Consider the following 18,851-nt stretch of genomic DNA (forward strand, 5'->3'; position numbering starts at 1 on the left):
TGTTCCATCAGCAATTTTATTATATATATATATATATATATATATATATATATATATATATATATATATAATGTGGATAGCTTTATTAGACACTTTGTGGGAGCTTGAAAGCAAGCAGTGGAAAGAGATCAGAGGAAAGAGATCATAAAAGTGTCAGTGGAGGGTCTTTGTCTTTGGAGTATGCATAGAAACTCTCAGCTCTAAATAGCAGATGGAAGGATGGCTCTGTATGGGAAACATACAGAGAGGGTGTGAAAGAATACGAACGGAGCAGAAACAACAGAGAAAGACAGGTGAGAAAGATGGAGCAGCAGCTAGCTAGGGAGCAAGACAGGGTGACTGGGAGTGAGAGAATGATGGAGAGAAAGACTTGTCAGCAACTGGATCCTCTGAGAAGAGAGTAGTAGATGAGGGGATAATGAGTGGGAGGCGTTTGATAAAATGCAGTCAGTGGCAGAAGCTGTGCTGGTGATGCTGTTGCCTACTGGCCCCCTCTCTCTGTCATCTCAGAGTTTAAAAATTGCAGAGTTTAAAAATAACCCAGCGCCCACCCCCTTCTCATTCCTTCCTTCCTTGTACTCTATGACTCTCTCTTTCTCTCTCGTGTGCAATTTCTCTCTCTCTCTCACTCTGTCGTGCTCACTCTCGCCTCCTCTACCTGTAGTCCCTGCTGGTAATTAGCCCTGTTAACTTTCCTTGGCAGAAACTATACTTTGCTCAAGAGTTGCTGTTACCTGCAGGGATGTGGGTGCGTTTGGCTGAGAAAACATGAAGTTTGCCTCTGCAGGTCTCCCAGGGGCAGGCGAGTCTGGTAGGGAGCTGCTGATTAAGTGGAGGTAGTGGAGGTCGTCGTACGTCGTGTAACCTTGTCATAGCTGATCTGGGCCCCTGTGGTGCTCACAGCATTGCTGAGGCTCAGTATCACATGCCTGGCTCTCATTCTTTTAGCCTGAGAGGAGGTAAAAATATATCCAAAGAGAAAAAAAACACCTGACCTTGTAAAGATGGGCTTCATCGTCTTTCATTTTTTTCCCCCGGCAGCTGGATATAAAAGCATAAGTGTGGGCCAGTGGAAAGGGCAGCCAGTCACTAACACAGAGACAGATGAGAAGAGGTTCTGGCCTAGAATCAGGATACATGGTGAACCTGCTTGCTACTTGCTTTTGTGCTGCTCAGAATTTCAGTTAGTTATTTAGACTGTGAGGTGAGGTAGTTAAGGCTCTGAACAGTTTATTTAAACTATTGTGTTGTAGTGAAGTTGATCTTCCAAACTCTACAATGTCAGGGCACAATGTAACCTGTAACTGGTGTGTGGGTGTAGGGTGGGAATGGCTCATCGGCTGTAACTGGCTACACTGGCTTGGGAATACGCATAGTCCCCATTCAAAATTAGCAGCATTTTCTAATCAGGCACTTTCTTCCAACAGACATTTCAGTCTGTGTGTGCTTATATTACAGTAATTCTTTTTGCAGATATTGATTGTTTTGGAATAAAATGCTCTGTTTACATTATAGCTTACACACAAGCGTGGAAGCAACCGTGATTAAAGATGTGGCTTCAGCTTGTCACTGTTGTTAGAATGTTATATATTTCAGCATTTCTAACAGGGTGAGTCACGTGACATTCACAACTCAAGTAATTAGCTCAAATTACACCCTCAGGAAATAAACAACACACAAGACCCATACTCGTGGACCATTAAATCCATTCAAATGAAAAGGAACCAATACTAGTCTCAGGCTCAGTGTTTTGGGGATAGGCTCTAGAGCCAGCACAATGCTGACTGGGAGAAAACACTTAATGAAGATGAATGCATGAACTTCAAAACCCTTTGACAATGCCCCTTATCTATCAGAATGTTCAAATCTGATCATAAAATGAGTGTACACAAATTGCAATGACATAAAAACACACCAGATGCAATATTATTCTTTTTGGTAGTCCAGTGTCTAAATGGAAACTTGGCTCACTTACATCATGTCTGATTTCAGTTAAATCAGACCTATTTTAGTTCTAAAATGAATAAAAAGTTAGCTATAAAAAGAATTCATATACCTACCTGCTGATAAGGGTGGAAAATGGTTCAACTTTCTACCTGATTATAGCCGTAAACAGCTTTATAAGAAACAGAGCCCATCTCAATAACTGTCTTTATTTGTAGCAGCCTCAGAGAAAATCTCTAACTCAGCTTCACTGAAAAGTATTTCCCCTGTTCTGTTTACTTCTTTCCTCAGATCTTTCATAGCCTCCTGAATGCTTAAATTTAATGCATAAATTAGGACATGTTTCATGTAAATTAGAGATTACAAAAATTACAGTGCCTTGCATAAGTATTCACCCCCTTGAACTTTTTGATATTTTGTAATGTTATAACTTGGAACTGCAATGGAATAATTTGGATTGCATATCAAGAAATGGCACAAAATTGCTCATAATATTGATGAATGGGGAACTCAATATAGTTAGCATAATTATTTACAAATAAAAAAAAAAAATTGTGATTGCATAAGTATTCACCCTTGCTGGAGTGCAACCCCAGATTTTTATTTCTGATGCAAAAAGTTTGCATTAAAAGTGATATATTTAGTTGGTTGGAGTCCACCTATGTGCAATTAAAGTGTCACGTGATCTCGATATATAAATACATCTGATTCTGGAAGAATCCAGAGATTGCTAGGGAACATACCTAAACAACCAGTATCATGAATAACAAAGAGCTATCAGAAAAAGTCAGAGACAAAGTTCTGGAAAATATAAATCAGAGTTTGGTTATAAGAACTATGTGAAACTTTGAAAATTAAATCCATTATAAAAACATGGAAAGAATATGGCACAACTGTGACTCTGCCTAGAGGAAGATATACACCAAAGATCAGTGATCAGGTAAGGATGGAATTCATCACAGAAACAACCAATACTATGGACATATAACACATCCCAAATAATTCCATTGCTTGTAACACTACAAAATGTGTAAAAGTTCAAGGGGTGTGTATACTTGCAAGGCACTGTAAAAGGGGGTAAATTGGGAAATTGTATTATGAATTAACATGTTATGAATTACAGTGGCTATGCATTTTACATGGCATCCTGTCCTTTATAGTTGTTAAAGAGTTTTGTATAAAGCAGTTCAGGGCAAGTAGACAAGATACTTTTGTGTGTTTGCTGATGGGCTACAGGAAATCTGAGGTTATATATGTGTTAATATACTACCTGTGGATCAGAAAATTGGTCCACTGCTAGCACAGAAAAGGCAATCATTTGCTCTATTATAACTGTGGGGTCAAAAGAACACATCCCTCTCCAACCTGACTTACCCCTTTTCGCATGCCGGGGGAAAACGTTTGCAATTACCAGTCTGTTGGATATGACATAAAATGAATTACCTTCACAAATAGTATGCCCTACAGTCCTTTAAGATAAAAGTGTTACTGTGCACTGTGCCTGTTAAATATACTCTGCATGAGTTTGGTATTTTTGTAAGTTTATATATATAAACCTCGCACATCCATGGCACTATCTAGACTCTCTTATCCTCTTGTGCTTGGTAATTTTGGCCCATCAGAATCAATAGTTCCCTGCATGGCTGTTGTCCTCTGGGCCTGATGGTCAGAATGTGGCAGCTGCGTGTGGCTCACTTAACCCTTGCGTTTTGTTGCCTTCACTGCCCAATATCCCAGAGACCCCAATGTTACATGTGTAACAAATAGCATTGAGTTCAAAATTTACCAATTTACCAATATTTTTTATATCATTCTATACCAAAGATTTCAAAACTCAGTACATGAAAAAAAAGTATTTTCACACTCTCTTCCAACAAAAAACTAGGCTTGCAATTTCAAAAAGGTGAAGAATGATATAAATTACTGTAAAGAATTATTATTCGGGCAAACAGGGAAATATCAATGGGGCCAATTTGACCCCAAAGAGTACTAATGTATAAAATTGAGAAAAAAAAAACTAAATAGACTACTGAGCAGTCCAAATACTTGTCCAACAGGCAAACTAACTATGTAAAATTGCACATTTTTCCAATGTATAACAAGCCCCCTTTACACACACACACACACACACAAGGCCCCTTAGACCCATAAGACTCTGAGACAAACTATGTATAAATTTACAAAACATCACGATTCCCAGCCTGACTGACCGCTGGTTTCTAGCCCAGATTGGAGGGATGGAGGTAACACTCAAGTAAGGCTTTACTTTGTACAAGAAGTGCAAAGGGTTTGTGTGTGTGCCTTACAGGTATATTTTTGGCATTTTACACACATTACATGGGTTTTTGAATCGTTTCTTCCCATGCAGTTCTGGCACCTTCTACGTTAGAGCTGCTGCTAGTGCTGCTGCTGCTGCTGTCGAAGTATCAGCGGGTCAGGGGTCAGCCTGACTATGGATCTCCCTGACAATGGTCATAGCTGAGTATCAGGGGGGTCAGCCTGACTATGGATCTCCCTGACAATGGTCATAGCTGGTTGGAAGATACTTTCCCCTCTGTATTTGAGGCTTCATGAGGGCCTGACCCAGCTGTTCCAAAAAATTCTTCTCTGATTCAATTTGCCACTGTTGCAATCACTGTTGATTTCACACCAAATGACAAAAGCATTGTAAATGCTTAAATCAATGATGTTAAAAAAACACACCACCCAGTTGGAAATATTGCCCTACCAGTATAAGCATTCTGAAGGCTTGCTGTTGCTTTACCATTGGACCTCTATACTCCTGCCAGAATTAGCAGCCCAATGTAGGCTTGCAGGAGCGTCACGTCTATATATTTCCTCCATACACCTGCCTCTCCTCTATATTTGGCTTCTAAAGAAGGATGTTTTCTATTGGAGGTGTGATGTATAACTCAAAAGCTGATCTGAGGTCTGTAACACAGCTGGCAGCATATCTGGTAGGGCCTGGAAGCATTTTGATTGTATTCTTTACACTAAGTCTGTGCCATCTCTCAGGTGGAAATACAGACCATGACAATTTTCATTCATCAATTTTTTTTGAGAAGGTATCTGATCTGCATAACTGAGCAACAGGCTCTTGATGGGTTAGAGATACTTTAGAAGGGTCAACCTAAAAAAAATAAATAAATAAATAAAATCACTCTCAGAGGAGGATCTGTCATAATCAGGATCCTCTACATTGTCATCATTTTTAGATTGATCATTTTCCTGATCACTTTCACTGCTACAAAGGCACATTTCCAGAACCTCAGCAGTAGAAAATTTCTTTTTGCTTGTCATTTTCACAGCAGAGAGAGCACAAGCAGTACAAGAGAAAGAGAAATGATTCACAAGGCTCTGTCTTCCCCTTTTTCTATGCTTGCTACACCACTCTATTCTGCAAATTACAACTACACGTCCCAAGGGTGGGCATATTGGAGGGGTGGCAACTCCCACTTTCCCGTGAGAAACCAAACAACATATAGTGTGTTTGGTGTTTGTATGTTTGTGTGTCTGTGTGAGAGAGAGTCCACTTTACTCTCAACACCAGACAGAAACTAAATGCACAGGAAAATCTATTACATTCAGTCATATTTTAAAAGCTGGGGTTTCTGAGACCCCAAACAGAAGTTATGTATAAATTTTTGTAGGTGGTGTCTGGAACACAGTATCAGTACAAAATAAGGAAAAGTCATGAAGAATCAAACTGAATAAAAAATGTTAAGTATGTTTTTTTAGCTGTTAAACAGGCTCTAGGGTCTCAGGGAGACCAGACAGAACATAAAGGTTAAAAGAGAGTGAAATATGGAATCAAATGCTGGAAAAACTGACCTTTCTGATAGCATTTGTAAGAGTGGCAACTCCCTAGTGATGTTGGCCGAATGGTTACACGTCACTCGTTTGGAGAGCCGCAGGTGCTGCAGTCTGGCATGTAAGATTGACAATTTTGGTCGAGGCTGTACCAGTCCCTGGAAAGCACTGAGAGGAACCAATCACTGTTCAAATCACTGATGCCTCAAGGTTTCATAAAGTTCATAGAGAATCATGCAAAGCTGGTGACAACAATAGGGATTCCGAATGATAAGTTATAAACTTCCACAGCATTACAAGGAAAAATTATGATCAAATTAGCACACAAAATGATGTTGAGAGAATCCATACATGAAGTCAATAGATATATAAAAAAGCAGAGTAGAAAACATGCAAAAAGAAGACAACACAGTTTTCTAATGCTGTTTGAACATAAGCAAGACATCATAATGAAACCAAGAAAGAAAATAATGATCATAACAAACTTGACGAAAGCAGAAATCTATATGGATGGCCAGGGTGAAGAATATGAATGAGCTAAACATAGTGTTTAACAACCCAGAATTTGGATGAGGCTCAGAAAAGTGTCTAAACTTTCCAATTTCACAAGCCAGACATCAATCGAAGCTAGAGAGTACGGTACATTTTGTGAGTAAACTTATCCAAGAGCAAACTACTTTCACAGAAAGAGGCAATTGGACTGATATTTTAGCCTGCCAGAGAATAAATTGTTTACTCAATAGTTTGTGTTCCCACTTGAAACTGGTGCATAGAAATGAGTATACATTAAGTGCAAAGAGAAAGTGCACAGATTCTGAAAGTCTTGTATTTAAACAGTTTTGTTAGACATTCTATTGACTCGATTATATGTACTATGTTCAGTGAATATTCCTCCAGCCTATATCCTGTGTCAATTGCCTGATTTACATTTTAGTAGCCACCAAAATAATTCATTCAGGGGCTTTCACCCAAGTGGCACAACATAAAAACATTCATCAAATCGTCAGGAGTTTCAATCCTGACCATTCCACAGCTATCCGTGACTGACAGTCAAAGAGAGCAAAATTGGCCTGGGTGGGAGTGATGGCATTATTCTCATTCATCTGTCAATCAGAGTGAAAAAGGCCAATCATGGGTGTCTCTGAGATCACGTATGTGGAAGAGGGCAGATAGCACCTTCCTCTGAGTGTGTTTATCTGTCTTGTGAGGTAGCATGAGCAGCTCAGTCAATCAGTATTCAGTTACTAGTTAGGCTACTAACCAAATACATATTTATGTTGAAGTTTAAGTACATATTATGGGGTGACACAAATAGTGTACATTCATAAAACTGGCTGTAAGCAAGGACTTGATTATAAATGCATGTTTTATTTTTTCTTCTCTAATTCTTTATTCTGGCTTATTTTAATGTTTTAACCTTGCTAGCCTGCTTTTAAGACTTCAAATATAGATTTTCTTTGGGATTTTAAAACTACCTCCATGCTGCCATATCCACTATTGCACTGCTACACCTATGCTAGTGCAAGAGTGTTCGTTTCTGATAAAATAGAAACGAACACTATGAAAATAGCAACTGGTTGAAAAGAAGAAAATTTAGGTTTACACCCAACTAACTTATCAATATGCCAGAATTATACCACTAAGCTTTGTGCCTGCATGAACATAGAGCACCCAATCAGTGCTAGATTTCCTGGAATCATTTCCAAGTTTCAAATGAAGCTGGTAATTAACTTCCTGTAAATCTAACACCATAGACGTGTGAGAAAGTGGGATTTACTGACTTCCTCCTTTGTACAAGGTGAATGCAGCTAATTAGATTGGCTCATCTCAATTTCTAGAAAGTTTTACCGAACCTAAAAATCATTGCCGAAGTCATGAAGCCTGGGACTTGTTGAAACTAATCAAGCTGACAGTAATATTTGTGAAAAAATAATCTCGAATATCTCAGCTTTGGGATTCAGAGCTGGTGGTGGGTGGATGGGGAAGCAGCCAGCTTTAGCTTTAGTTGATTAGAGTTTGGCTTCTTTCATGGCTTTGTATTGATGGGAAGTGAAATGCTCCATGTAATTACATACGAAATCAGCTCCTCACCTCAGAGCAGCAATTTCATCTTCACTTCTGCTGATGTTCAGTTGCGCCCAGAGGCTCATTACATGTGTGAGTGTGAAAGGGCAGAAGGGCACTGAAGTAGAGAAGGAGGGCAGAAATGAGTGGAGACTTTCATCCCCACCCTTGTTGTAAATGTCCTCTTCTCCTTAGTCTCAATCACCCCCTACTTCATTGGCCGAGTGTGTGGTCACTTTATCTTATGCTGCAGGATGGAGAGGACCTTTTAGATGAAGGAAGAGTGAGAGACTGTTTCTGGCACAGTGGGCCAGAAATTATGTTGAATGAATGTCACTCTTGACCAGTAGCGACACTGCATGGGTGTGTGTGTGTATTTTAAAGAGAGAGCATTTGTGCATTACAATGTATGTATACGTAAGAAAGAGACCAGGTGACTGAGCTCTGACCAGCAGAAAAAGAGAAAATATGAGTGCGTATGTGTGTGTGTGAGAGTGATATCAAAAGAACTGTTGCTCCTCTGGCAATTAATGCTCTTTAGTAAGAGTGCTGAAGATTTATAGGCTGCAAGAGGGTTGTAGTAACTCAACAATTATTGCAGGCACTGGAATTAAACTGACAATTTGTAATCTTAATCGCCTTAGTGCTGTTCCCATCAGGAACTGAATAATCAGACCGGGCACAGGCCCAGAGGAAATCAATTTACAGCTTCCATCCTCAGCCAGTCCTGACCATCTCTCTTTTACTCTCTCCCCCCTCCTGTCTTCTGTCTCTTCATCTCTCATTGTCTCCTTCTGTATTTCTTCCCAGTATTAACCTCAACCCCAATTAATTTTTTTTTTGTGTGTAATTTTATCCTTTTTTTTTTCTTCATGCATTTACTCACCTGTTTTTTTCTTCAGGTTTAAAGTCATCTTTTTGCTTTTCGAGCCACATCACCCCTCCCCTGCTTTTTTGTTTTCTCTCTGTCTTCCTCTCTACCTATTCCGCTTCCTGCTTGCCTGCATGTGCTCTGTGGTAAAGTCTGGAATTGATTTCATTTCCTATGGAGTGGAACCATTTAGCACAGATTGAGAATGGCATCCTGCTGTTGTCACCACATTTAGAGTTACAATTTAGCAGCGATTGTATACAGAGAAAATGTGCCCTTTAGCAGTCTCTGGTCTTTAATGAAATACCGGGAATTCACTGTTAGTGCTATAATTCCAAGATTTTGATGTATATGTGAAGAGCTGTGGCTATTGAGTCATTAAACCCTTTACATTTTTCTTATACAGCCATATACTGAAAATAACTAAATACCAAATCACCAAAAAAAAAAAAAAAAAAAAAAAAAAAAGGAGCAATAGCATGATTAATGTTCCAGGCTACTGAACTACTTACTAGAAGTTACATTATCAATCTGAGTGCCCTGAACACAGCCCTTAACCCTTAACTGCTCTGGGGTGGAACCTGGGGGAAAAAAGAAAAGTCTTGTAGCACACTGGTATATATGAATAATGACAATAACCCTATTAATTAATGCATAAATTATTTAAAAACATATCCAGATTTTACTTAAAATTGCATGTCTTATGAATTTTAACATTTTCTAAATATAACTTACTATATTAAAAAGTAGATGGATTGTTCATGTGTAAAAATGATAAAGCATAATACCTGAAATAATAAAAAAAATCTTCCAGTGTGTTTATAACTAAACATTTTAACGTCGTATTTAACGTGGCTAAACAAAATTTATGGTAATTTTTTTTAAACAAAATATAACTTTATACTTGGCATATACAAAATTTACACAGTTTAGGACTGTTGTAGCTGATTTCAGTGGTAAAAAATCTTCAAAAAAAAAAAAAAAGCTTCAAAAAGCTAGTGCTCATTGCCATGAGAAAAAACATACATTTTTTTATTTAACGTGGGATTTAGTGTAGAATGTGTGTAAATACATAACAGAGACATGCTACATTGAGAATGACAAATAGTCAGGAGAGCAAAAAAAAAAAAATCAGGATAAAGATTTACTGTACGTTAAATTACAGTAGTGTTCTGAAGTGATTTTGAGGTGATTGATTTGTTATATTTTCCTTAAAAACATCCTTACATTGACTATCCATAAATGTGCACTGCATAAAAGGGATAAACATACAGGCAGCATTAATTGTCATGCGTACTGTACAATGTAGAAAAATGACTTTCTTTGCATACCCTAGCTTGTTAGGAAGCTGAGAACAGAGTGTATGCTCAGATATAACACAGTGCCCTTGGAGTACTGGACAGACCATACACAGTCTATGCAGAAGAGGGTTAAGGGCCTTTAGGGCCCAACAGTGGCATCTTGGTGGTGCAGAGATTTGAACTCATAACCTTCTGATAAGTACATATTTCTTTTATCAGCTGACCTCCTACTGACCCAAGGCTTCTGTGAATTAGTATAGGTTACTAATAATATGTTAGAACTTTTATGAATACAAACATTTCCCAGTGATAGTTACTGCACAGAACATATCGTGTCTCACTTTTCAGGGAATTCTCCTTTACTCAGACTTCCAGGAGTCAACCTTTGACCTTTCCAGCTTGCCATGTCGTCGGTTCGAAACCATGGACCATTTCCAGAAGTGCTTCCTTATCGTGAAGTTGAAGAAGGAGCAGGTGGCTGGTCAGCAGGCAGAGCAGAGATGTGGGAGAGACTGGAAGGCAGTGCGGGTGGATCTGGTGGCACCTCCGGCTGAGCGCTATGCCTTTGCCCTGCTGGGCTGGAGTGGCTCCACGGTAAGGGACGAAAGATCTGCGGGCTATGCGCCATACAATGCCAAACCTCCACATCCTCCTTGCTCAAAGAATGCTTTTAAAGTTTTCTTTTTATTTTTTTATTTGAAGCATGGAATCTGGAGTTGATTACAGGTGCTTCTAGAAACTGATATACTCATTGTCATAACATTCTGGGTGGCAATTGCTAAAAAAGATATCTTCATTCTCTGACCTCTTCCTAAAGATGTATCCCACAATGCCTAAGGGCTTGACTGGGATTTAGTTAATTTATGCTGCTAACATAAAACATTGGCACGTTCAGTTTATGTGGTATTATGAGTTCTTAACACTGATATAATCGAAATGTGGTTTAAACTATTTTTCAATAAATCTGTTTGTGGACTTACTTTAACTTTTAATTCTTACTCTCTTGTTGTGCTTTTGTAGCCAGGCTAATTACATTGTCAGAGTCTGCAATGGGTGATTATGCTGTCATTAGGCTAAATGCCAAAAGAAAAAAAGGCAGCACAGGAGAAAGGTAGGGCAGCTAGCTAGACATAAAGTTTCTGTAAAAACAAGGCAGAACTGAAGCAGGCATTAGACACACATTTGCACACAGGCAGATTTGCTAGCGTGAATGCTGAGTAAGGATGTTTAAATTCTTTTCAAGTCAGTGCCAATGAAATTAGTTTGGGAGTGTGGCCAGAAATAATGCTATTCTTATTTAGATAGTCCATCAGTCTCTCTGGCTTGGCAGAGTACTTATGGGAAGTGCTGTTACACAAAAAAGGAATAAAAAAACTCCCATGGTACTGGTGAGTAGAATCTTTTAAAGAATTTGTGCTATGGGGATATCCCCCAATTTTTCTCACTAATTTGGTCACTTGCCAATTCCCACCCAGGACCCAGCTCCTCCCCTATCATAAGCCAGCTACCAACAGGGAAGGCTAAGACGCGGGAGGCTAACTTTCTCCAATATACGTGAAGCCAACCAACTTCATCTTTTTTCCAAACTGCTGCTTATGCTAAGTCACAGGGCAGCATAACATACTCAGAGGAATCTGCTATCTACCCTCTTCTGCATACATGAGCTCACAGACACCCATGATTGGCTAGTGTCAGATTGAGGGGACAGAGGGTATGCCATCTCTCCCACCCAGAGAGCTTGGCCAGGTTTGCTCTCTTGGCTCTCGGCTATGAATAGCTGTGGCATCTTTGGTATTTGAACTCGTAATCTATTGAACATAGGGCAAACCCAGGAGCCAGACAAAATAAGATATACATTTAATTTCAGAATACATTTAATTTAAAATGAATACATTTAATAAGATATTTAAATTAAATTAAATTTCATTTTGACATGAAAGCATTTCTCTTTTTTTAAAAAAAAACTATGGGATTATTATATAATCAGTATTATAATCACAATTAAGCCATGGTCTGCTGCGAGATGATCAAATTGACCACAGGTGCTGAACCTTGCTTCTCTGCTATCTTTGCGTGGTGAGAGTGAAAGGAAGGAGAGGAAAAACCGACATATTTTTGATATGCTGCTGAAAAGCTTGATTTAGATTGTCACTATGCTGCATATATTCAGTTCATCTTGTGTCATATTATACAAGATTAAAGTGTGTTATTTTGTTTATCCATTAATTCTATTTTTTATTGTTGTTGCCTGATAAAATTGCTCATTTGTTCCACCATTCTTTGCTTTATTACATTGCTTTGTTCATTTGTGAGCTCTGCGGTGTCATGCGGTCTCCACTTACAGTTTTTTGTTGATAAACAGTGCTAAACTGGCCATGACCTTTAGGAAATTAGCATAATGCAGAAAGCATTAGTGATTAGAAGAGATTAATAGAGAGGAATTTAAATAGGTCTGCTGACCATGATAAGGCTTTCTAAAGAGATTAATGTCAAATGGTGCATTTAATTCAACTTGCATTTAGATAGAAAGTGCAGATTGGAACTAATCGTGACTGAGGTACTAGATTTTAAATTTGAAAAGTTTACTTTTTTGTGTAATTGATGATGAGGAAAATAATAGACAAGATTAGTTTGTTAGCTTCTGTCTAATGTGGAAGCTACCATGTATTAGAATGTAGATCTAATTTGTCTAAAGTTAGCTCTGCATCTAATGTGTGATTTACTTGTAAAAGCATATTTGTGTATTATACATTATGTTAATTATACATAACATATGTCTTACGTGAGGCTGTGTCTCTGCAGCTGTTTGAAAGGGACCTGAGGAGATTTGCCCGGCTGGAGCGAAACATGCTACTGGACAATCATGCCCTCTTTGACAAAACTACGGTATGTCATACACATAACATACACTCACTCTTTTCTACGTCTAGAACCCAAAATTTGCCTCCACAAGCAAATATATAAAAGCACATAGCACAGAAAACACTACAATAATCCTATGTTTAGGACCACTCACTACATTCTATTTGTGTGTGCACGTGAGTGTTTGTGTATTCACCACATGTGGCACACATCTAAGGCATTTAAGCCATATATTTAATGCAAAGTTATATCACAAAGATGACAAATCTCTGTTCTGGTCTGTGAGAGGAAAGATGTCATTGAATCAGCCTGGGTCTCTTCTATTTTCTCTTTATAACTGTAAAAAGAAATTTCTTACTGAGCCTCTCAGATGTGCTGTAGGAAAGGAGAAACGACTGTGATGCAACCGTGAACTTAGTTGCGTTATAGTGCTCTCTACTTTTCTGTGGAAACTCAGCATGAATGCAACACACTGCTCTCGCTCTCATGATGTGCTGACGTTTCATGAGTTGTGTTTTATTGAAATAATAGCAGCACAAAAGGTGTCAGGCTTTCACTGAGCATCTAGGCTTTTTTTGCTCTTCTTAAGATTGCTAATTGATAAAGGAGATGCATTAACGTTTTGCAATTTTTCTTTTTAAACAAAATCAATTACCTCGCTGAGTACACTCAGCTAAAACTTCACTCATTACAGTAATGTAGATAATGTGGAGCTGTCGGTAAGCTCATGTAAATGCACTCACTCAGTCACGCAAAAGACACTCATGTGGCATACACACACTAATGGAAGACATCTGCATATTACATACACGATTGTGCAGAAAATGTTTCTAATGCCTTTTTTAATTGAGCAATTTGCTTACTTGACATCCTTTACCAGTTCAGCTCAAATAAAAATACGACAGGACACATGCAAAGCCTTTATACACACTTTTCCCCTTTATACACACTTTTCCCCTAAACAACTGTTCTCATCAAATTTCACTTCCTGCCAAGACTGGTAGGAATTTAGCCTGATAGTGACCAACATTAACATATAATGACTGCCACACTGTTTTTTCTGTAACAAAGTAATCCATCAATGTCGTGTCCCAATGGCTTGCTGTGACAGCACAGCCTCAACCATGCTGACAGCCAATCAGGACTGACACCTTGGGAGCTTTCCTCCAATGGGCCTGCAAATCATATAATGTCTGCTGTCATATCTGTCACATATGCTGGCAGCTCAGATGAGTCGATTTATGATTCAAGATGAATGATAAAAGTAGACTATAATGATAGAATACTGTATACTGCCTTCTGGGTCTCATTCAGATGTCCTTGTTTACTTCTATTTTCTGTCTATCTCTTTTTGTGAGTTCTCATTTATACATGTCAGTGTTAACTGTAACAAAAATAATGTGTGTGAGGTTTTCAGTCATGCAGGTCACTTTGAATGTCTAGATATAATAAGTACAGTCTTATTAAAAGTTTAATTTTTTCCTCAATTCCCAATACCTGCTAGCAAAAATCTCATGACAGTAACTGTTGTATGCTCACATATCTGTTTATAGATAAATAACTCATGCACATGGTCTGCTGATAACCTTCACATGGTTCTCTATTATTCATCAGTTCTTCATTCATATTCAGTAACTGCTTTATCCTGGTCAGGGTCATGGTGGATTCGAAGCTTATCCCAGGAACACTGAGGTGAGAATGCACCATGGATGGGATGCCAGTCCATTGCAGGGCACTATACACTCACATTCACACACTCATTCACACTTAGGACAATTCAGAGTCACCAGTCCCCATATTTGTGGGAGATGGGAGGAAACAGGAGAACCCAGAAGAAACCCATGCAAACCCCTTCTTCTAGAAGTTCCCCTGTGCCCCACAGTTTGAATACACCTGAGATATTGGTTGCTTATGGCTTACTAAACTAACATGTTTCCTCTCTCATCTGACAGGCTTTATCAGTTCTACTAAGACCTTCAGGTCTTCTAATATCCTACTAGTAGAATATAAGTTTGGGAGTGAAACTTTCTCAAGAGTATAAGCCCAAGTCCAGTTATCTTTACTTCCTATTGCTAGACCTCAAATAATAATAAAACAGTTATGTGACCACATATTTAAAACCACAGACCAAGTGGAATGATATATGACGTATACAGATATGAATCTGATTCACATGTAAGATGTTGGGATGCCAGATGATGGAGTCAGTGCTGAGTCAGTGCGTATACTTTTGCCACTCGTGACTTCAGGTCCTGCCCCATGGACTCATTTGCATTGTGTGGTTGACGTGAAGTCAAGCAGCCAGCGATGTCGGGTTTTCAAACATGCCACTGGAGTGACAGAAAGGAAGATGACCTGTCTCTCTCGATCTACAAGGTGAAAAAAGGGTCAGCATTCTGGCAGATATGGAGGACGAAATGACATTTGGAGAGTTCATTTAAAGTCAGAGAGGCACAATGACTTTGGGAGCACTGATGCTTGGAAGAGGAGAAGATGGCACTGACAATGTTTATTCAGAGACAGAGACTGGAAAGGAACTCGGGAGGTTACAGATGTACACACACTGTCACACTGATACAGTCCTCAGTATAATGTCTTGAGTGAAGGTCAGTCTTTATCATGGTAAGAGATAGAGAAGAAGAAATCAGTGGACAGTGTGCTATTAAATGTTCAAGTTAATGAAGATCAATTAGATATCTCTTTCTCTGTGCCGCTTGCACGCATACAGCCGTCCTTTTATTCCACTGCCTAAGACCAATGCCAATGGCGTGACATTGGCTGCCATGAACACTTAATTAAGCGGAAGAAAGTATAGCTGACACAGCCAAGTTAATGGCGCTTTTATCTTTGTGAAGTGCTCTAATTGACCCTCTGGTGATGGAATGAACTATGTCTTGTTCCTGTCTAATGGATATATACTGAGAAAGGGCGTAGCCTGATGAGGTTGCATAATTATCACATGGCTGAAGTCTTGACAAGGTCATCCTGAGTGTTGGCAGCCATGTTCTTTCTTGAAGATGAATGTTATTGAGTGTTCCAGTTAAGAACATGGCTGAACATGCTTAAATTACACCAATTACAAGCTAGCACTTGCGCAAATAACCCCAGCACCTCTACAGAAGATGTAACAGCTTTTAGAGCGTGGTAATTATTGACTAATAGGAGTCTGTAGCATGGTAGTTCTTAATGGCTGGCTTCAGAGTGCCATGTCATCTTACAGATTCACACAGATCTCAGAGTGTTGTTGAAATGTGCTCCTGTGAGTCCAGTGTGCAAGTTTGCAGGGTTTTTTTTTTTTTTTTTTTTTTTTTTTTTGACTCTTATGCGACTTTGAAAGTCATTGGATAGGGACCTCTGGCTTGAGGCAATTTTATGTCTTTGTAGGAATAACAAATTCAGATGTAAATCAATGTTTTGTATGGGCTTGACACTTACACCATCTATCATTCTCTAAGCAATGTAAATGTGAAAGCAAAAGTGTATGTTTGCTTGGCCAAATGTGGGTGGATGAGTGTGTGTATGTATGTGTGTGTGGGTAACCGTGTCCTCTACTGTAGGGCTGAAGGTGGAGGATAATTAATATGTGGTCTGGGCTTTGATGAATGAGGACATTGGAAGATTTCATCAGCTTCAGACAATTCTGCTCCCTCCCCAAACAGGAGGTTTGTGTGACCCTGCTAACACCTCCTAAAATAGTCCCCTCACTACTTTAGCGGTCATTGGATGTGGGTGCGTTTTTTAAAGACATTTGTCAAAATTTAGCATTGTGAATATGGCATTTCCTTCATTATTATTGTTCACTGTTCTGTATGTGCTGCATAGGAATTTGGTTATTCAATATATTAATGCTGTTTGTGTGCATGTGTATGTTTGTGTGTGTGTGTCTGTGTGTGTGAGAGTATATTCTTTCTGGTAGGGTAATTACTCAAAGCCAGATCTAAGAGTATGATTAATAACCCAGTAGTGTGCCGACTCTGAAGCCGGATGTCCTGGCATAGGGGTTGTAGCTGTATCTGTCATATAACACGGCATAATTAATATCCCCTCATCTACATGAGACCCACTCTAATTGTCCAAAGAGCTCATATCACTTACTGAATACTCAAAGCTACAGCCAGGTCCACTGACTTACAGTGGACAAACCTGCAGACAGGATTTATTTCTACAGCTTTATTTCCTTCATCTATTCTATTAACCATGACTGTCAGCAGCTTTACATAACATAAACAGCAGCTTATACCTGCACAGAACTTTTATGATAATTGGATAAACTTTTGTGGATATATCACAGTAGAACTGGCTTGGTGTTTATGCCTGTAATGGCGTGTAAGAACTAGTGTTTTATTGCATACAGCAATCCAGCTATTTTAATAAATGCTAGCTTGCTCCTTTTGCTAGGAGATTAAGCCAGAAGTCTTCTTCCCACAGATCTCTCTCAAAAGAAACAGGTCTGTATTTTCCCCAGAGAGTCTTTTAGCCCAGATAGCTCAGTGAGAATAATGCTTGACTAAAATGGGACTCTTCTTTATAAAGGGTTGAATTAAAAAGGTAGAAACACAAGAATGAGCACTTACACACAGCATGTTGCAGCTTTAACGCTTCTGTGAAATTATAATAAAAAGGGGGAAAACATTTATTTCAGGCACTTTTGAAAAAATTAATTCTCAGGCATTTTGTCCATGAAAATGCAAAATAATAAGTATGAATCTTGTTTGAAAAGTACATTAATCAGACTTTAATTGTTTTGGCATTGGGATGTAATGACCTTTATACTCGTTCCTCATATGGTAAAGTGTCCAGGATTTGCAGTTTCTCTCAGACTAAGAACAGAAAAACATTCAGATAATCATACAGACATATTAAAGAATTGATTTTTTGATCATTCATTAGTTATCCTTTTCTTTTTTTAAATTATAATCACTTATTAATTTTCTCTTTCTTTATGTCATTAATGGTTTTCTTTATTTGCTAATTTAAAAAAAAAATCTTTCTATATTTATGAATCTATAGCTTCAGTAGCGACATAGCATGAGGTAGGGGTTTCTGTCTAAGGTGTCAGTGCTTTGCTCAGCATTTTTCTTACCAAATTGCCTAAAAACAAAACCTGTTGGAAATTTTGCCATCTTAGCAAGACCGCAACAGTGAAAAAAGATGCTGTGCCAAAAAATATTCTCCCACTAAAGGACAATGAAGTCCAGACTGGTGTCTGTCACCGGAGCAGGACAAACAATGTTTTCACTGCAGGTAAGAAATTTAATTATGGCCATATTTTTGCACAAGCGAAAATAACCTTAATTGGTTTTCACAAATTTGTTTAATTCACTCAGAGTCACTCTAACCATCATCACGAAATTGACAACACACTGCAGCCCTTAAACTGGGATATAAATCATTTTAAATAAAGAGAGTCTTGGTTCACAGGCTTTAAAGTTTTTTTCTGCGATTTTAAGTTTGCTGTTTGTTATAGTCTTTCAGTACTTTTCCCAAGCTTCATTATACATGTTTGTGTGGTACATTTTCTATTTCGCAGTGCCACTCTATTAATTAGCATGAAACAAACTCTATCTATTGCTGTGCCTTTAAGACTTATTAACATTAATGACCTCTGGCTCTGTTCTTGCTAACTGTTCTGTGTGTGCTATGACACACTATGTTCCTGCAAGCAACATGGTCATCTGTAGTGAAAACTCTGCTATCGAAACACTGCCAAATGTACTGTGATCCATCCAGAGTCACATCCTGAATCTGAGAGAACAGCAGATAATGAAACAGCTCACCAGCTCCATAACCACATTTTTCAGAATGCAGCTTGCTTCACTTAATGTCTCTTAGGTCTTTATCACTCTACAGTAACATTTATTTAAACTAAAATGAAAAATCATCTAACTTTTTTTTTTAAAGGAGAATATTGTTAATCAAGAAGCAGCCTTATTTCCATTTAGCCTATGGCAATGTAACGTAGCGGCTTAGCTCATGTCATCATGTTTAATATGTGAGCA

General features: G+C 38.5%; 1 protein-coding gene across 2 annotated transcripts in view; it reads left to right on the top strand.

Moving 5' to 3' along the window:
* The window catches only part of dntt (deoxynucleotidyltransferase, terminal), a 109,044-nt gene that overhangs the window by 58,105 nt on the left and 32,088 nt on the right, over nt 1-18,851 (top strand). For both annotated transcript variants that reach the window (XM_026934595.3, XM_026934587.3), the window contains exons 9-10: nt 10,339-10,584; nt 12,793-12,876. In XM_026934595.3, coding sequence (XP_026790396.1) covers nt 10,339-10,584; nt 12,793-12,876 — 330 coding nt within the window. The remainder of the gene's footprint in view (nt 1-10,338; nt 10,585-12,792; nt 12,877-18,851) is intronic.

Source organism: Pangasianodon hypophthalmus, chromosome 3 (assembly GCF_027358585.1).
Source record: "Pangasianodon hypophthalmus isolate fPanHyp1 chromosome 3, fPanHyp1.pri, whole genome shotgun sequence".
Classification (NCBI taxonomy): domain Eukaryota; kingdom Metazoa; phylum Chordata; class Actinopteri; order Siluriformes; family Pangasiidae; genus Pangasianodon; species Pangasianodon hypophthalmus.